Raw genomic sequence first — 20,525 nt, forward strand, 5'->3', positions numbered from 1 at the left:
GTGACCTCCCATGTCTACTGGGATCAGCTCAGCAATATCTCCAATCTCATGGTGTTGGTTATGCTGTGGGAAGTGGAGTCTAAAACATCTGGAGGTTTACTGCAATTGAGTAGGTAGGTTGGACTGGAGCCTTAAGACTACTGCTCCTTATTTGTTTCATTTTCTTGACAAATGGAAAACCCCAAAGAGGTGGCAAAGTAAAGACTGCATATAAACAGAAAGCCAAAGTCCTCAAAAAATGCAAGGGCACAGGGTCACTTCCGCACAGTAGGTTTGCAGTCTTCACCCTTTGAGATCATGCTACGGTTTTAAATAATTGCTTCATGCTGCCAAGGAAGTGTCTTTCCTCTGGATAGCCAGGCAGCATCAGGATTTCCTGAAGCTTGATTCATTCCATAGAAAGGTCAGGGCAAATGTTCACTTCTTCTTTCAGTACAGGCATTCCTTTCTTTTAGCATCTACATGAAAGGAAAGGAAAGAGCTCCTGGCAAATTTACGGGCAGGTGAGCCTGGCTTTTCAGTTTCCTATGATACAGGCACAAAATCCATTTAAGCCATCCTCACTAATTTTTAACCATTCTGAATAAGCAGCTTTTAGGGACTGTAATAGCGGATGGGAAATGCCTTCCTTTTCCGGATGTGTCACGTTGATGGTATTCATACTGCATTCTTACTGAAGCTCTGGAAATAAATTAAAGAGTTTAAAAAATCAACATCATTCTAAATGTTAATATTCTGTATTAACTATTTCATGCATAAATGAAAACTGTAGGAATAGATTTCTGGCCCAGAAAGAATCTAAGTTCCAAAGCTAATCTATTTTTAAAGCAGTGTATGTGAGCAGTGTATGTGAGACTCAAAGACTGGGCTAAAATTACTGAAATGTTGATATTTTAAAAGATATCATGGTTTGGTTACTATGCTAAAATCAAGTAGCTTCTCCCACCTCTGTTTTACTACATGTGGGAAATTAAAAACCAGAGGTATATTTATGGCTCTTATAAATGAAACAATCCAAAAATAGGAACAGCTGGTTATAATTACCTCTCCATTTACTTGCCAAAGCATCTTGTAACATTATTGAATTATTATGCTTTTCTTTACAGAGAGTACAATAGTATTTAAAGCTATTATTTATAGAATCCTGCAAAGGCTGAAAAGAGACTGAACTGAAACGGTGCTTATTTTTGTGCATGCTTAAATGCATGTGTGTCTATGCTAATGAATGGGATGGGAACCCTGTGAAATGTATCTTCACTTATTCACTGAGACTAATTCATTGAAAAGCCTATAAAATGGAGCAAAGCTGTTTCCCACTGCAAGTGGGAGTGTGAGGCAGTGCCATCCTTTTGCTCTCTGATGATGTCATACAGTCAAATCTGGTTGGCTAAACAGTGATATGACCTTGCCTCGCTGGTTATGTTATCCCTGATGGCCTTGATGTGTAGCCTGAGAGAAGGGCCTCCTTTATGATACAATTCTATAAAACCAATCATCAAAACCTGCAACAGAATGGAGTAAAACAGCAAGTTAAAGGCAATGAGTTTTGTGGGAGTCATAGTCAGAAAACATGAATATATGAACATTTGGGGCCACTTAGAACTCTTACTAAAAAAAAATTCAGTCATAAACCCAATCCCACACAAGTCTCTTTGACTTTAGTTCTAAACAACTTTTATAAAAATAAGCAAAGCTTAGATCAGTGTTTCACAACCTTGGCAACTTTAAGATGTGGGGACTTCAACTCCCTGAAGTCCCCAGCCAGCATGGATATTGACAGACATACTTTCATGGATATTGACAGACATACTTAAATTAAGCATGGATATTGACAGGCATACTTTCAGAGGGATTCCTTCCTTAACCATCTTTGCTTAACATTTTTTTTAAAACCAGGTGAAGGATGTTGCTGCACCAAGTAACACTTCTATGATGATTTTTAGCACTCCCATACCACCTCATCAGTATCATATTCAGAATCTATCAGCCATGAAGGATTATAACATCAGTGTTTCTTGTATGAATGAAGTAGGTTGGTCTAGCTTCAGCCCTTGGATTATGGCCAGTACAACTGAAGGAGGTAAGAATGATGAACAAATGCAGCATGATGGTGGTGGGTAGAGGGGTGGAAGGTCAGTCTCCAGGAGATTTGCTATAGGTCAGCTAAAGTTTCTGATGCTCTATGGTTTAGCAGTAAGACCTTTTCTTCCTTAAATGTGTCTACTAAAATCAAGAAAGGTAGAGGCAAACAAGAATAAATGTGTGTGAAATGAGATAGATGCATGCTCCAGTTGTGGTACCAAAAATCCCTGGGCTGATTGAATGCTCAGAGGCACTTTGTCCCATAGTTCAATATCTGCCTTCCTAAGCCACAATTATACATCTGACTACAATTGGTGGTTCATGCCAGTGACATCACTGGCAATGAGTAATGAGCCCCACCCATGCCTGTGCCATTCTGTTGATGTATGACTATCTGCAAGCTGTATCATGCAGGCAGCATGATAGATAACTCTTTAAAAGCATTTTCTACAATGAAAAGCACTGATAAGGCTATGGACTCAGCAAGATAATGATCTGCAAGTAATTATCTTGTCATTCACTTGCTTTTCTTTTTTGAATGATATTTATTCCATTCCCTCAGATCTTTAGTACAAGTAATTCTTAATCTAAATATATGTTTTGATCCTGCTATCGTTCACAGAGCTATAATTTAGGGAGGAATGAGCATATGGAAAGGGACGTGGGAAAATGCCTTCTTTGTAAAAGGCAGCCTGCTAAAATTTGTATCCCTGTCAGTCGCAGCCAGGGTATCATTCCCCTCATCTAGAGAACTAAGCCAGTAGAGATGGTTTTTGTTTCTGGTGTCTGTTTTTTTCTGTTTCCCACCCAAAAGATTAATCAGTCTTTTTGTTTGTATCTATATTTTGTTCTTAAGCTCCATCTGCCCCCCCTTTGAATGTCACAATCTCTATCAATGACTCCAGTTCTTCTGTAATAGTCATGTGGATAAAGCCCCCTGCTTCACAGATGAATGGTGAACTGCAGAGCTACAGGATCTCTCATGTATGGCAGACATCAGAACAATCTGTAAGTATGAATTAATGTGTAAATCAATACTGGCTATCCAAAAGAAAGGATATTTTAACTTGCACCACTGTCAGCATTTTAAGTAGCATAACAAATATATTATGAACATGAGAAGCTGGTTAATCAAGAATCAGGATATATCCATCTAATTATGCCTTCTATCCTATGACTAGCAACAGCTTTTCAGAATCTCAGGCAAAGATCTTTTTCCTTCCCCTACACTTGATCTTTGCCAAAAGGCCAAGAAGCAATCAAATGTGGATCACTTTATATTGCTCTATGATATAAAAGAAAAGTGATCAATAAGAAATTGTGTTTGAATATTAATTGTTGTTCTTCCAGGAAAGTATGTAATTTTTAAAATATTGATATAGATATACGTAATTTTTAAAATATTGCATTTTTGTTTAATATTAAAGTGTTCTGTGTATATATGCACACACATACCCTCACACACAGTTGTGTGGAAGTTCATGTACATGTATGAGAGCAGGGTTCAGAAGAGCTGTGCGACAGAACCCACCATGATTGTAATTTGACTTTGCAAAGGATCTATTTTCAGTTTGGAAAATGCAATGAGAACAGTGCAGATGTAAACACTCTGCTTTCTGTCAAGGGATACATAGTGTGCCAGTGGTTCACAGGGCTGAAGCAAGTGATAGAGGGATAGTGTCAAGAACAGTGGGCCATCCATTCTCTCTGTTCCTGGTACCTCCTTTTCTGCTCGCTCTCTCTCTCTCTCTCTCTCTCTCTCTCTCAGATCCTGTTTCCTTACACAGCAAGTTACCTTGAAAAGAACAGGTGGCTCTTCTGTAGGGTAACCAGACTTCCCACAAAAAAGAAGGACATGTCCTCCTTTTTGTCCTCATGTCCTCCGTCCAGCAGGCATGCCTTAAAATCAAATATTGTCCAGTTTTTTGAGTATCTCTTCCTGAGCAGTTTTTCTCTGTGGTGCAGCACTTCTCTAATAAGTGCTAACTGCAAGTTAACAAGCTCAGCTCTGTGACCTTAATTACAAATAGTCCCTGGGTTATGATGGCAATTGGGACTGGGATTGCCATTGTTAAGTAACGTGGTCATAAAGCATGATATCACGTGACTTCATTGCTTAGCGATGGCAATCCCAGCAGTCCTGGTTGCTGTTGTAACCCCAGGACATGTGGGTTGTTAAGCGGGAAGAGGTAGGAGCCCCAGGTAAGGAGTGGGCGTGGGTGCTGTGGGGAGACTCTAGGGAGTGCAGGTAGGCCAGTGAGGGCTGCAGGCAGGCAAGGGTGCAGGCGGGCACTGGAGAGCACAGGCAGGCAGAGGGTGCTGAGAAGTGCAGGTGGGCCAGCTGGGAGCTTGTGCTCCGTAGTGGGGCTCCTCAGGAGAAAAAGTGTCGGGAGCAACTTAAGGGAGTGACTTGCGACCTTCCCTGCCAGCTTCCCCATTGACTTTACTTGTGGGAAGCTGGCAGGGAAGGTTGCAACTGGCGTTCATGTGACCAGATTATGATCATGTGACTGTGGAGATGCTGCAACAGTGGCAACTTCATGGACGAGTCATAAGTCCTCTTCGTTCAGCACCATCGTAATTTTGAATGGTTACTGAATGAGTAACTTGAGGACTACCTGCAGTTGATCAGTACCCTCCCCAGGGCTTCTGCTGCTGCCTGAAATTGACAGGACCTTAATCAGTTACACACTGAAGGCTTTTGCCTCCTAACCTGTAGCACATTCCTGCCATTGAAAACTCAGTCTTATTGATGCTGGAAAAAGTAATTTCATATACATGTAGGCCTAAGTACTTTTTTTTTTTTTGCAGTTTTTCAGTATAATTCTTTGAGTTACTGTAGGTTGGTCACACATGTTCCCCATGCCTGGTTTATAAACTCTATTTTCTGAAGCAAATTCCTAACTGATATATCTTAGCCACCATAAAGGATATCATGGTGAATGGTAATTAACTTCTCTTTCATTCTATTTAGGAAGTGACAGTAGTCCTTGTTTTACAGGGAATTGTTAGCACTAATCACATTTAAGGTGGTGCTGATCTCTCCTTTAACTATGGTTAAAGAGAAACGAGTCCCTTTGCCATTGTGATTGTGGTCACAAGATTAAGATTACAGTCCTGTATCTAAGAATAACTCATATGGTGTTCAATAGTGCTTGCTTATTAGTAGAGATTCATCATGCCCCCTTCATCTCTTGTGTAGGTACTGTAGTAAATTCTGCAATAGTGAATTTCTTCCTCTAGTAGCCTGGCTGGCCTATCCTGTTCCAGCTGTGGCTTCCAAACTATCTTCAAAAGCAGCCCCATGTAGATAATAATGCAGTAATCCAAACACAGGACAGTAGGGGCATAAATTACTGTTCACTTTTGTATGTGTTTTGCCGCTGTGCTTTTCAAAGCACTGTATAAAGCCAGTTGAACCTGAAAATCTTGTATAGCTGGGAATCTTCCTCCAAAAACTGCCTCTGAGTGTAGCCATTCTCAGTGTTCTGTTAAATGGGCTATTCAACAGAGAAACAACAGCTATGCTAGCAAAACAAAGTTTTCTGGGTAAGCAGGAAAAAAAGTTGACCTTGCTTTTTTAAATTTCCACCTCTCTACTCCAAATAATTTTATTTATCTTAAATTGACTTTTCTAATCCAAAGTTGTAGCACAGAAGATATATTGTACATTCGTTACACATTCTGTACATATCTACTCAGAGATTATTACACTGAACAACTTAAATATCTATACATTTTCCATAGAAGATGATTTATGTTTGTTTCTATACGACTTTAGCTTTCTGTTCCCTTTTTAAGTGGTTTATTTTTCGGATTTAGAAATCACGGCCCAAAGACACCGAAATCAGCACAGGAGTGTTACGGTCTTCTGACTAGTACAGAGTAGAGACGCTTACTCATCAACTTATGTCACAGATGACAAGCCAAAGGTTGCTGCCCTGATTCTCAGGACAAGATATAAATTTATGTGTCTAGCTTTCCCAATAAAATGTGCAACGCCAAAACTTCTTCATATATGGCATTATTTTTAATAGAGTTCTGCCTCAAATCCTTTTGTTGCCTGACCAAGGGTAAGACATTAACTGGTAACGAGGTCAACTGGACTGGCAACAGAAACTGATTTGGACACTAGTGACAATTTAGTCTACTCTATGGCATTTAAATACAAGTTTAGGGAATTCTGGGCAGCTGTGTGGTTCACAGAGCTTTGGCCGCTAATACTTCCCTGCCTGAAGAGGCTGCCCCATTCTCCAACTGATGGGGCTCAGCCAGAAGCATCCACAGGATCCAGTGCTTTTGTCAAAAGATGAAAACAAGCATTGTCCTGTTGTCACACTCATTTTGTCCTTTGCCCCTGCCTTGACCCCTTCTGCAGCGACTTCTGGGCTCAGCCTGTTCTTTGATGTAATAAAGTTAGCTCTGTTATTTGTTTTTCATCCTTATGTAAGAACATTAAGTCAGGTGTCAGGTGAAACATTCTTAAGTAAGCCTTTCCAAAGGTTTAGTTAGCTTTTAAGAAGAGGAGGAATGCATTAGGAGAAAAATCTTTTAGACAAGATGCAGATGTATGCATTGTATATTTGTATATGTATTGCTAATCTTAACATTTTTAAGATACTGGAAATGGGACATACTGTAATGTCAGTTTCACTTTTCCAGCCATCTTCTCTTGTTCTAAAAAGTAATATTGCTTGTTTTTATTTGGATTAAGCCTTTTCAGAACTAATATAACTCCAATTAATGCTAAACCAAATTTACATCCTTATAAGAGAGTTTGTACATTAACTGAATCATAATGTGGTTTGTTTAGTTTTATTTTAGCATGGTATGCGACACTAACCATTCTAATTTATAAATTATGATATGTGGCTCATTGTGTGCAAACAGTCCATAATGACTGGGTTCAAAAAACTATGGTTTAAATGATGGGTGACGATTAAAATTCCTTCAAGAGAATGAGATACTGGAGCAGATAGATGACTTGGGGAGGGGGGAACATGTGGTCCTGTGATCTACTTTCCATCTATTCTCCTGTTTACAGATTGAGACTTCTACCGGCCTGTTGGACAGTTATGTGATTTCAGGACTACCGTTTTTAATCAGCTTGCCAATGGCTGATTAGCTAATACTTGCTAATCGACTTGCTAATACTTGACTGAAGCATACTTCTGCAAAAATGTTGCCACAGTTAATTTTGAAGGTTCCTTCCTCCTCCAAGAGGCAATGTACCCTCAATGCCAGTCTGGGCTCTCTTTAAGGAACTGAAAGTTATGATGTCATAGCACTGCTACCCTGTGAAAGACTGGGAAAGAAAATACCCTGGTTGGGTATGCATGGCATATTGGACTGCAAACTAGCCAGCTACATTTTATCCTAGATATTTTGTGAGCCAAACCCATGTGGTTAATTTATGTTTCAGTGTGTTATATGAAATCAGAAAACTGGGTTAAATCAGTCAATTGTGGTTCAATTAATTGTGGATAAGTATAGGGGTAGAATATAGTCATTTTGCAGCAAGAAAGATGATGTATGCTGCCTAGAGTCACTGTGTGAGATGGGTGGCTATATAAATGTGATTAAAGTAAAATAAACAAATAAGAAAAAGGCAACAGCACAATGTTTGGCTACAAAACTAATGTCCTATTATGTAGCACTGATAGTTTGGAGAAAGCTTGCCCTGAATACCCCAGATGAATTTTGGCACAGTTTTAGTTGTTCATTGTCCATGACTGTTAACTGCCAGTTGGGACAAGGAGGTAATACAATGGACACAATATTTCTGAATCCAGTGGGATTACATATTGTTGAATCAGAGTTACCTCCAAACAACAAAATCAGCATATGGGGGGGGGGAATCCAGATGATACTGTTTTTCTGCTAATTACATGCTTTCAATTAGGTTTATTTTTTCTTAATGTAGACAGCATTTAAAAACAGTATCCCCCCACCTTTACGCATACTTTTTGTGATACATGCTATAGCAACTTTAAGAATGGACTGCAGGCACTTCCCATAGGACACTTTTGCCCTGCAGTAGGGATTTAGAGTTCATCAGCCAGGTTACAGATGGTTGGATTGCTGTTGTGTTAATAATGCCCTTTGTCATTTACCTACCAGAAGTTTGGAGGGGTAGTGGTTCCTAACTTAAGGCAACACCTACACAAGAGCAGAACAGGCTGTTGATTTATCACTTCAGAACTTCTAAATGTCATTAAGTGGTAACCATATCTTAATTCCATCCAGCATAGCAAAATGAATTCTAACAATTACTGGGTCACACCTCAGAGTAACTCATAGTTTACTTAATTATAATTTGTGAATAAGCCACAATTGGCTTGGTTTATATGTCATAAGGTAAAGGTAAAGGTTTCCCTTGACATGAAGTCCAGTCGTGTCCGACTCTAGGGGGCGGTGCTCATCTCCGTTTCAAAGCCAAGAGCTGGCGTTTGTCCGTAGACGCTTCCGTGGTCATGTGGCTGGCATGACTACACGGAATGCCGTTACCTGCCCGCTGAAGCGGTACCTATTAATCTACTCACATTTGCATGTTTTCGAACTGCTAGGTTTGCAGGAGCTGGGACTAGCAACGGGAGCTCACCCGGTCACGCGGATTCGAACCGCCGACCTTCCGATCGGCAAGCTCAGCAGCTCAGCAGTTTAACCCGCAGCGCCACCGCGTCCCCTTTATACGTCATACTAAGCCACAAATCAGTGATCTCCACTTTTTTTTTTAGTGTTGGCTTGGTACATTCACAACTTTGAAATTATGTTGTGAATACTCTCATAGTATGGTTGTCCTATTCTGTGTGGCTGGTCACAAAACATTTATCAGAAGACAAACTGGCGAAGTTGCTCCTTGCTGTCCACTCACTCTAGCCCCTCAGGAGCCTCTCTCTACCATATGAGTCATCTTGGTTATGCACATTTCAAAATTAATTTGGAAGAAGAGCTTTGGACCTAGCATCTCGCTACTATGCCTTAAAGCAGCCCAGCTTTTCTCAGGCTTCAATATGAAATGAAAAAAAGTGTGTCTGCTTTAAGGAGCCAGTACGTCTTGTGACTGTTAAAGCAGTGGCACCTTCTTTCAGACTACTAGTGCAGAAGAACCCATGCGAGCTCTGAAGCACCTCTTCCAAATCATTTTGAAGCATGCACAACTCATTCAGTTTCCCATTGTCTTCTGGATAGACGGATGCGTTCCAAATAGAGCTTTGAGCTGCAGCCACTGTTCCTAAGAAAGAAACCAAACCCAGAGAGATCACATGATGGTTTAGAATGATGTGTGAATCCAGTCACAGAATAAAGGTATTTACTGTACTGTAACCACAGTGGGATTTGGGTAAAATAGAAAAGTCTTCATGTCCATTCTAATTAAAAAATTATAACAAATTATTGGTCAAGGAATGATCTATAGCTATAGTATGTCCCACTCAACATGTTGTTGTTGTTGTTAGTTGCCGTTGAGTCATTTATGACTCATGGTGACCCTCTGTATAACAGAACGAAATGCTGTTCGGTCTTGCGCCGTATGCCTGACTGTTCCAATGTTTGCATCCATTGTTGCGATAATTGTATCAATCCATCACATTGAAGGTCTTCCTCTTTTCCACTGGCCCTCGACTTTACCAAACAAGATGTCCTTTTCAAGCGATCGGTCTTTCCTGATGATGTGCCCAAAGTATGAGAGTCTAAGCCTAGTTATCTTTGTCTCGAGGCAACATTCTGGTTGTATTTCTTCTAAAACTGATCTGTTTGTTCTTCTGACAGTCCATGGTATTTTCAATAATCTTCGCCAACACCACAATTCAAATGCATAAATTCTTCTTCTATCTTCCTTTTTAAATGTCCAACTTTCACAGGCATATGTGGCAATTGAGCAGACCATGGCGTGAATCAGATGCACCTTTGTTTTTAAACTGATGTCTTTACTTCTGAACCCACTCAACATAGCAGAATTTAATTTTGAATAAACGTCCACCGTAAAAGGGTATTTTATCACTATAACTTATGAAGTTATTCTGGATGCATTAAATAAAGATGCAATTATTTAAGTTGACAAAACCTAACTACTCCCATTTTGTCATACTTTTCCTAATAATGGACAGCCTCTGCTTTTGTTACGGCCTCTCCTTTTGTTTTTTGTTTTAACTTATTTTCCTTTTTGAAATATCCCTGACAAATTCAACCTTTCAGGGCTGCAGCCTTAGTCATTTTTTGCTGAGTTCCTGTTTACAGAGAATTTTTATACTGGTTTAATCAGTACCAACTCTGTCCCTTGAGCATGTTACCCTACTAAGCTACTGACACGCTAGCCTGTCAGCTGCATGGTGAGTCACAGAAAATGTGGAGGGTGGGGACTAGGAGACAGTTTACTAGTAGGTGGTGCCTACTGGGTTTTTTTTCCCCCCCAGGTCTTCAGCTGATTCATAGGCTCTACAGGAAATTATAGTGAATTTACAGGGACGGAAATCTCTTACTTCAAACTGGGTATGCTAATGCTATCAGATGGAACCCACACCTAATTGGGAGGGTGATACATTAGTTTACACTGCTTCTGTTTGATTCTATTATAACTCCAAGTAGATGAAATCTCCAAATGCCCATTTCATCACTAAAGGCGTTCCGTAAGGGTGACATTTAAGGCAGAAAAAGGATATAATTAAATATTTCTTTGATTCATTTGCATATATACAAGTCCCAATTTTAGTAGCTACTAGTCATTTGAAATAATATCCTCATTGGCTATATGTTATACAGTATTAAATATCTGAGATTTTCAGATCATTAATAAGTGCTCTTGCCATTTTCATCTTGTCCATGTCTATATAGAAGTACTGTAAATCCTATTTTGCTCAGTTGGGCTTCCTCTCAAGTAAGTAGGCAGAGGTTGCACACTATCCCAGGAGCTTTATCACATGACCATGGGCAAATACTTTTATTATGATATTAAGCTATCTTGGGGCTCCCCAAAGATTTGCCTGCTCATTTTCTTTTCTTTTCTTTCTTTCTTTTTTTGCCTGTTTTCCTATTTTGTAAAAATTGGATCTGTTGCTTTTTGCTTCTTTTTTAAGTAAGACACCGGGAATCAGTTTAAATGACACATCAGTTCCAAACCATCAAGGGTTACAGAATTAGCATGATGGAAGCAAACAAGGTGTTTTCTGTCTTTGTAAAGGCAAGAGAGGGTAGGGAGGACAGAAGACTGAGCATGGAAAAAGAAATAAATTGTACAAACTGTTTTCCACAATATGCTTTGTTTGTTTTTGTTATTAAGTTATACTGTCTTAATATTTTGTCTTTGCCAATCAGATGACAGATTTGTAATGAGTTATTCTGATGCTCCACAGCTATATACTTTGTTACAATGGGAGAAAATTTAGCTTGTGTTCCATACAGCAGTTAAATGGATTTAAATAAATTGTCAGCTTTTCATTGTTCCCATCCGGTGCTTGAAGTGCTATATTTACCGAGACAGTTACTGTACATAAATATATAGTTACTGTATTAGCATCAGCAAGTATCTGTTAATGTAAGCAAATGAGGACAAAAGTTTCATGCACCAATCTGTCAGGTTCCTATGAAATTTGTCCACTAGGTAGAATGAGAATTTTTTTTCTTCTTCGCAGATGAATCTCTCTTCCCATACCAGTAAAGATGTGAATGTCATCCATATTCCATTTGTGGCCATAAATGCCACCTGCATAGTGCAAGTAGCTGCTGTCACTAATGGTGGAGTTGGGCCTTTCAGCGACCCAGTAGCACTTTTCATTCCAGGCAATGGTAAGTCAGATTAATGTAGTGATACGAGTTAACTCTGAGAACAGAAGTAATGCGACATAAAGATGTTGGAGGAAAACCAATCCATCCATGTGACCACAGTTTAACAATAGAGCACTAGCTTTTTATATGAAAAGCTCCAAATTCAGTATGAATTCAGGTCCTCAGCATCTATACTGCTGTAGTCAGTGATCTGTTTTACAGGAGAGATTCCAAGAAGACACATGTTAGAGAAGCCAGCCAGGTTCGGTCCAGGAAATGAGAGACTGCCTAGGAATTGCCTTGAATTTTGTGGAAGAAAAATGTGGGTGTGTGTGTGCACACGTGCGCGCATGCCTTTGGTGAGTGGGAGGGAGGGAGGGAGGGAGGGAGGGAGGGAGGAAGGAAGGAAGGAAGGAAGGAAGGAAGGAAAACATGTGGACATTCTAGAGCCCAATGTTGCAGCAATCTTTTCTAATGGATGTGTTTGATAATAAATGTGGCTTATGATTTAGCTGAGTCTTTTTAAGCAAGAACACTTTATATTGCTTAGCAACATGGATTAAAGAACACTTTATATTGCTTAGCAACATGGATTAAAAGTTATGTGAAGAAAATTAATAGCTTTTCCAGCTAAGTCAAAATGTTCTGCTGTTGCATAAGTCCATTTTGCTTACAATGCAAGTCTTTAAAATTCAGCATCACTCTAAAAATAGGGACTTTTCTGTATTTCTCCATCTTGGCAGAGAGAGAGAGAGAGAGAGAGAGACATACTTCGTCAGCTGGTTAATTCTTGAACATCAGGACTGGAGCCAGACTTTCTTACTAGAAAAAGGCTTTTAGATGGGATTTCAAAGGAGTAAATCAGCATTTTTTTCATGAACAACGTAAACCCCTATAAGTATGTTGCCAGACATCAGAGATTTTTATATTAGGCCGCACAGATAATCTGTGGCCCTCCAGATGTTGCTGGCTGGGTATTTTGGGAGGTGGATTAATGGAACTTTCTCCTAGGCAGTGGGTATAACATTGTGACCTCAGATAGCAAATTTGGTATAAGTTTCTACTGCATTTAGTATGTTTACTTTTAGTAAACATACATAGGACTGTGGTGATAGTAACTCTATATTGTTAGAAACACATGTGTCTTATAAGAACCAGTGTTCTGAATTCAAACCCATTTACTTTTTATGGTTAATATATTAAATATATTCCTTAAATTAATATTTAGCATCTTTAATACTCTACCAAATTTAAAGCCTTGATAGGGATGTGTTCTTGAAGTATCATCCTGAACCAGGAAAAATCTTGAGTGGGATACACTAGGTAGACCAAATATGAGGAATTTGGACAGAAAATGGACAATATTTTTTTTAGTAGATATTTTTACCCCATGCACTCCCATTTACATCAACCCATTTATAGATCTATCACGAATAACACTGCATTAGCAATCTGTTTTCATAAGCAGAAGTTGGAACAACTCTTTCACAAGATGTGAAGTCTACATGAGCAGCATGTTTAGTTTATGGCTGCTCCATCTTCCTGGGTATTCTTATCACTTGCCACAGTTTAAAAATCTGCATGGGCATTTGGGGGCTGGGGAAATTATTTATCTAATAGAACATATGAACTGGCTCATAAGAAACTGTATATATGTGCATGCTTATATATATATTTATACATTCATGTGTGTGTCTGGGTCTGTTTCTGTGTGTCACATTATTAAATCAATATCTCTCTAGGCTGTTTAAAATAAACAATATATAAATTGTTTTAAATGCAATTAAGTAATACAAAAATATAAAAATATTGAAAGCAGAGGCATTTTATTCTAACTAAAAATGCTTCTGAAATAATGCTGTCTTCAGTGCCCACTTAAAAGTAAGTGGTAGAGAAATGAGGTACATCTCCATCTGTGGGAAGGAAGTCTGGGCATCACAACTGAAAGATCTCTTGATTGGCTGAAACATACTTCAGGAATAATTACTAAATCAAGAGAGATGTTATGTTATGTTAACCCAGTTACATCTTGAAACATTTATCCAACTAGCTCAGAGTATGTAAATCTAGTAAAGTAACCTAACTGTCAACCCAGCATTGCTAGGAGTCTGATGGCATAACAACAAAAACAACAGTTCAAGGTGTGTAAAACTTGTTTATGTGAATCTGCTGGCCCCTTCCCTGATTAACCCGTTCATTAATTCTATGACTGAATCAATGAAAAACTCATGTCCCCAAATTAGTAGGCCACAAAACCTCAATATTATTGTATGCAGACAATGCAGTCCTTATTTCTCATTCTCCCATAAGACTTAAAAAGGCAATGAATGCTACAGTACAGTCTTGTAAGGAAAATACAGTAGGTTGGTTCTAAATTTCCTAAAGTCTGAAGTTATAGTCTTTTCCAAAGTAATCAAAATTCAAAGCTGGAGCATAGAGGGGACCCCAACTGAACAGGTTCACCTCTTCAAATACCTGGGTTTTCCACTCCAAGGGAACATGGAGGGCCCATCATGATTATGTCTCTCAGTTGGCATTAAGATCTGCAAATGCCAGCAAATGATTCTATTTTACTATAGGAGGCAAATTACTATCGGCTGCTTTGAAACTTTGCAAGCTAAAATCTTAGCCCAAGTATTGTATGGAGTCCAGGTGGGCCTCTATGCTAGGAATAATGCCCCTGAGGTCCTCCAAACTAAATTTCTAAGATCTGTACTTGCAGCATCCAGAGGAGATGCCAATGCCTGTTAGAAACAGAGATGCCTAATATTGAGGTTAGGGCATGGAGATTGATTTTAAACTCCTGGCTGAAGGTCCAATTCTTCCTCTCAGGATTACTATAATTAATAATGACTGATGATTTCCCCTTAAGCTGGAACAATGCCATTGTACAAAACTAATATTTTGTGGGTTATCACAGAGTTTGTATGAACCTTGGGCTATGACCATACCAAACACACACTTCTTCAAAAACTCAACAGCCCTGAATTTCAAGCAGCAATAAATAGCTTGTCACAGAGAAATAGGATTTGGGTGACAAAGGGCTTTTGGGAAATAGTCAATTATCTCTCCTTACTGATATTCCCCAAATTAAGCAGAGCTTTTTTCTGGGCAAAGCACAATGTTTTGTCTTCAGCATTACTACAGAGAAGATATTCTAAAATCCCATTTGAGAAGTGTGTTTGCCCATGTGAAACTAGAGATGTTGAAACCATCCGATCCATGTTATTTTATTGTACTATCTATAGGGATTTTTGTAATGTCTGTATTCTGCCTCTTTTACATCAGTACCCTGGGCAACCTGACAATACTTATATAGTCAACCTTTTTTAAGATTGTAAATCATTTATAACTCAGACCATAGCAAATTACTGTGCAGCAGTCATGAAAATCAGGCATCAGTTGCTGAAAGGTCTCCCACAACTGTAACATACTTTTCATATCAACTATCATAATTGCCTATAGTGCTCTATTTTGCATTGTTTTTAGTTGTTTTCAGTTGTACCTTTTGTCTGTGACCTTTAGCTATAATAAAGATTCATTCATTCATTCATTCATTCAAATCTGCAAATAATGCCCCCTAGCTATAACAAGATGGCAGTCTCCTTTTCTCTGTAACTTGTCTTATTCTTATAGGTTTGATATCTGTTGCATCTTCTACGACACTAGCATCTAGAAATACAGATTCACTTACAATAATCCTTGGAGTTATATGTGGAGTTGTTGTCATTGGACTAATCCTGTACATATCTGTGATTATCAGGAAAAAAATTACAGAGGAGACCAAATTTGGGTAAGTGCCTAAACAAAAACGTAAGGTTAGTAACTCAATCCTTGAAATGTGGTTTCTAAAATTTTATTCACATGTTTATCTGCAGTTCTTTGATGGGTGATGGGGCACTAATTGCAGAAACACTCCTCCAGACAGCTGACGTTCATGTTTACCTTACATGATCAAATGGATCCAATTCCATGTAGAGTTGCATTTCCTAGCCAGAGAATACAGGAATGGAAATCTAACACATTTAGAGAGTTAGAATTAGAAGGTGGCTGATCTTCAGTGTTTGCAATTCCCAATGGCAAAAGCTACTTCTGAACTCTATACTAAACAGGATCTTTGAATAAAGGACAGTGTAGTGTATTATTATGTTGAATTTGGTTTAAAATCCAGGTGTGGACTAAGACTAAATATTGGGCTGCAGTCCAATGTAAGTTCTGTTTTGAATAGAGTGGAACTTACTTCTGAGTAATCACACATAAGAGTGTTATGCTAGTATGCTTAATTCTTCATCTGTGTATTGGAAATAACAATGACACAACTAACCAAGCTGAACAATCTAACTCAAAGGTTGTTCTTGTGGGGCCAAAGTTCTTTGAATGTTAAGTGTGGTAAAAAGATCTGATTTAGCCAAAGTTAGATGCTCTTAAAATGGAAGGCGGCAGCATGTCTGTTCAAAAGTACATTTCAGATTAATATAGTAACAACTGCAGGTTGTGAGCACTGAATTTCTTTTCTTGTACTAAAATCGTTAAGATTAGAATAAGAAAAATGTTGCTTTAATAATGTTTGAAAAAGTAATAAGAGAAAATAGAGAGTGGGAATTCATATAATCAGGAGGTTTAGATAACAGAGGTCCTGCTGTGCAGAATGTTTGTGAAGCATGATTCATTTGTGCATGGGATTAGAAACAGCTTTGTACACACTAAGTAACTTAATCTCTCTTTCGTACTTTCACTGCAAAATACTCCATACAAACTCTGTAAACTCTTGACCTTTCTATTCCATTTTCTCAAACTGATGACTCCTTCAGTAAATTGGTAAGATGGGTATTTGCCTTTGAGAGCCAGTTTGGTGTAGTGGTTAAGGCACCAGACTAGAAACTCCGAGTTCTAGTCCTGCTTTGAACACGAAGCCAGTTGGGTGACCTTGGGCCAGTCACTCTCCCTCAGCCATAGGAAGCAAACCATAGCAAACCACTTCCAAAAATCTTGACAAGAAAACTGCAGGGACTAGTCCAGACGGTCACCAGGGGTCAAGAATGACTTGAAGGTGCATGTGCACACATGCACACGCACACACAAAAGGTTGCCATTGCAGTCCTAGAAAAGGATTGCTATGTTGCAATCCAGAAATCCAACTGTACCATTAAATGTACTTCCATGCATCAGGAAGTAAGGCAGTTCCAAAATCACCTGTTGGTTCTTCTTCTGCTCCTTCAGCCGCCCACTCCTTTTTCTACTATTTCCTTCCCATGGGAGTTCTTAGTTCAGAAAGTAAGGAAAGAGTAATAGTGCGGAGAAGGAAGGAGTGGGAGAACCTGTTGCGACCTCATCTCCTGCTATATGTTGCCAGATTTTGCAAGCTGACAGTCTTGGGTCTTGTGGGCTTTTCTACACAGCATTCCATGAAGGAAATCAAAAGATTATGTAGAGGAAAGAGTTCTCTAGTAGCTTGTTGAGATTCTTTCCTTTTCCAACTTGACATGTGGAAAGTTTTGGGGAAATTTTTTATTATATAGCTGCTAAAATTCTAGGACAGTTAAGTGTTTTTAACATGCTAATATTTTAAGATTTCTAGAGTTTTGTGGTTTGGGAACATCATTTCTAACTGAATTGTGAAAGAAATTCTGCAAATGAGGGTCAGATACAGACTGAAGCAACAAAGCCAGATTTGCATATCATGCTATGGTATGCTTTTTAAAACCATGGTTTGTTGAATGAGCCTGAGTTACTGAATTCACAGATTGCGCTAAACCATAAAGTAATGTGTCTGCATTTAGCTTAGCCAACCAAAGAGACTTGTGCTCCTTTAATAATTTATTTTCACATTACCTTTATGGGACCTGATTCTGCTATTTCAAGTACATCTGCATTTTCAGGGCAATGTACACATAGATGAAAGAAGTATCAGCACTGAGACCAGGATGCATTACATAAAATACAGAAGTTGATAATTATATTAAAATGTAGATGCATGTAAAATAATTACAGAGATCACTCAAAAAATAATCCTTGACAAACATCCTGGTATTGATAAACTAATGTGGTACATCAGCTTAAAAATATGATGGGTTATATCCTGTTTTCAGCACGTAAGTTTTTGATCTCTAATTTTTTCCAAACTGGGAGAGCCACTTTCGGTTATGTTATGTGAAGATTGTTTTATATGAGCAACAAAGACTTATTGTACTCTCAGTTCACAAACCTTGTGATCAGCTCTTGCCCTTTTCTTTTTAAACTTTTGAAATAACTAGCTGTTCTAAATGTACCAACAATATTTTTTCATAGCATGCTTCTGGGAATTCAGCTCTGCTGAGATCTTATTTGAAAACCATTTTTATTCCTTTAGAGTTATGAAACAGACTGTAGGTACTTCTTCCTTTGTTAGAAAATTGTACATTGTCATATTTTAAATCCTACCGTAGGTTACCTTATTAAAGTATAACTGCAGCTCTTTTTAGCAGCATGATTCTCTAATGAGAAAGATAGTGGGCACAATCTCCTATCAAGTGAACAAACTTTAACTCATGCAGCTGAACTTTCTTTTTTCTTCTTCTCTCATCCCAGAGCATTTTGTTTCCCAAACTGTGCCCTGAAGAAGATTTGAGGGCAAAGACCCTAAATGTAGGCAGAGGAAATGGCTCTTCCTCCCTATTTGTTTATTTAATTGTATCCTACCTTTATTATTTTTATAAATAACTCAAGGTGGTGAACATACCAAATACTCCTTCCTCCTCCTAGTTTACCCACAACCACCACCCTGTGAGTTGGACTGAGAGAGAGTGACTGGCCCAAGGTCACCCAGCCGGCTTTCATGCCTGAGGCGGGACTAGAACTCTCAGTCTCCTGGTTTCTAGCGCAGCACCTTAACCACTAGACCAAGCCGGTTCTCCAGTGCTGAAGCTGTTTTGTTAACAGGAGGCGCCTTTAAAGGGATATAACCTACTGACATGCTATCTATATGTTAGTTATATATTTCCCTTCCATTTAGTAGATTGAAATTGTGAAATGAGGGTGTTTTTAAGTTCTGTTTGCTGGACTAAGCTTTCTTAGTCCATTAGAGGAAGTGCCTTTTGAGTCAACTGGATATGCTGACCCAATGGATGGTAATCTCAGTTTATACGGGCATTTCCTTCATGGGGCTAGAAGTAGCTGGGGAGAGGGGTGAGTTTCATGGGACTGTGGACAGAGGAAGAAGGGAGGAGATTGTGCTTTTTGTGAACTGTAGTCCTGAAGCTACTTCTCCGCTGGCAGTTTTTAAAATAGAATCTTAATTGCATACACATTTATTGTCTTGGCCTCTTTCTCTTTCAGAAGTTCTGATTTCTTTTTCAAATGTTGGAACTGTAAGTCATGTGAGGGAAATTAAGTAAATGTATGAACATGAAAATGTTAGGTACTGCATTGCTGTTAATGAACACCATTTTCTAAATGAGTATTTAGAATAATTTCCCACCTCACCAAAATAGTTGAATGACTCATCCTTTCTCTTATATGGAAGTTAAGTTTATTTATTGAGCATTTGTAGAGGTAAATGAATGGAAATGAGTGTATCATATAACTCAGGGGAAAAAATGAAACATGACTGGGAAGGCTGGAATTTCCTTTCCTTTTTCATTGTTTTGATTCAACGTGAGCCAAACACCTGCCCATAACAAACCCAAAGGGAGACAATAATTTGCTCCTAATGCAGCTGCAATCCCCGTGCTTCCCAGAGAATTCACAGGAATAAAGTGATAGTGGCATTAACATGTTGTATTTCTTTGATCCCCCAGGTATGCTTTTAGCAGGGAAGAGACAGAACTGGCTGTAGATTACAGAGCCAAGAAATCTTACTGCCGCAGAGCTGTAGAACTCACATGTAAGTTTTAGACTGGCATTACAATCTTCTCTTTTATGGGAAGGGGGGAAGGGAGGGAGACCACTTACAAAACAGCATTTCTAGGATGATAGGAGGATTATGGACAAATGCGTATTCATACACACACACTACATGCACATATAAAATAACCAGTTAATCATCAGTTGAATGATCTATTAACTCAGCAGTTCAGCAATGTAAGCAGCTTTCTTGGATCAAACTAAATGGCAGGGGAAGTTTTCTCTGCTGGAGAGTTGTCAGACAGAACCATGAAAAAACCAAGAACTAATAAAAGCTTATTTCTCAGACAAAGGATGGGTACACACCTGTACTAAGCTATAATGTGATCTGTTTCATTTTGGCTAGCAGTCATAGGTATCTGCTAGAAGCCATAATCCTTTGGGGGGGAGATGGATGGTAATAGAAATGCAAATAAAATAAAATAAAAATAATGATAACAAAACAATGTTGTATGTGTCATGACTTCATGATGTAAATTACATACTTGCATGACTTTGCAAATGACATCACAACTCATTCATCACTTGCCTCAGCTTTCCCCCTGCAGAGATCCATACTGTATGTGTAAATCAGCCACTTGTAGTACAGTGTATAAACCCAATCACTGTCTGTTTGTACCTCATATTAAACCATGATTAATTATTAAATAAACCACAATTAGATGGATTTATAAGACTATAATTATATCTCCTACCTGACAAGGAAAGCCTATGGCTAGCCAAGATGGGTAGACTATTCCAGTATTCAGAAATTTTTTACTTGAGGAAACATTTCAGCCTGTAATTCTAGAACTGGCAGT

The 20,525-nt window shown here is 38.7% G+C and overlaps 1 protein-coding gene across 1 annotated transcript in view; it reads left to right on the top strand.

The window, feature by feature from the left end:
• MERTK (MER proto-oncogene, tyrosine kinase) overlaps positions 1-20,525 on the top strand; it is a 59,973-nt gene that overhangs the window by 18,513 nt on the left and 20,935 nt on the right. Inside the window, exons 6-10 of the mRNA XM_063302224.1 lie at positions 1,897-2,080; positions 2,939-3,090; positions 11,712-11,865; positions 15,481-15,637; positions 19,620-19,705. Of these exons, the coding sequence (XP_063158294.1) occupies positions 1,897-2,080; positions 2,939-3,090; positions 11,712-11,865; positions 15,481-15,637; positions 19,620-19,705 (733 nt within the window). The remainder of the gene's footprint in view (positions 1-1,896; positions 2,081-2,938; positions 3,091-11,711; positions 11,866-15,480; positions 15,638-19,619; positions 19,706-20,525) is intronic.

Source organism: Candoia aspera, chromosome 1, assembly GCF_035149785.1.
Source record: "Candoia aspera isolate rCanAsp1 chromosome 1, rCanAsp1.hap2, whole genome shotgun sequence".
In the NCBI taxonomy this organism is placed as follows: Eukaryota; Metazoa; Chordata; class Lepidosauria; order Squamata; family Boidae; genus Candoia; species Candoia aspera.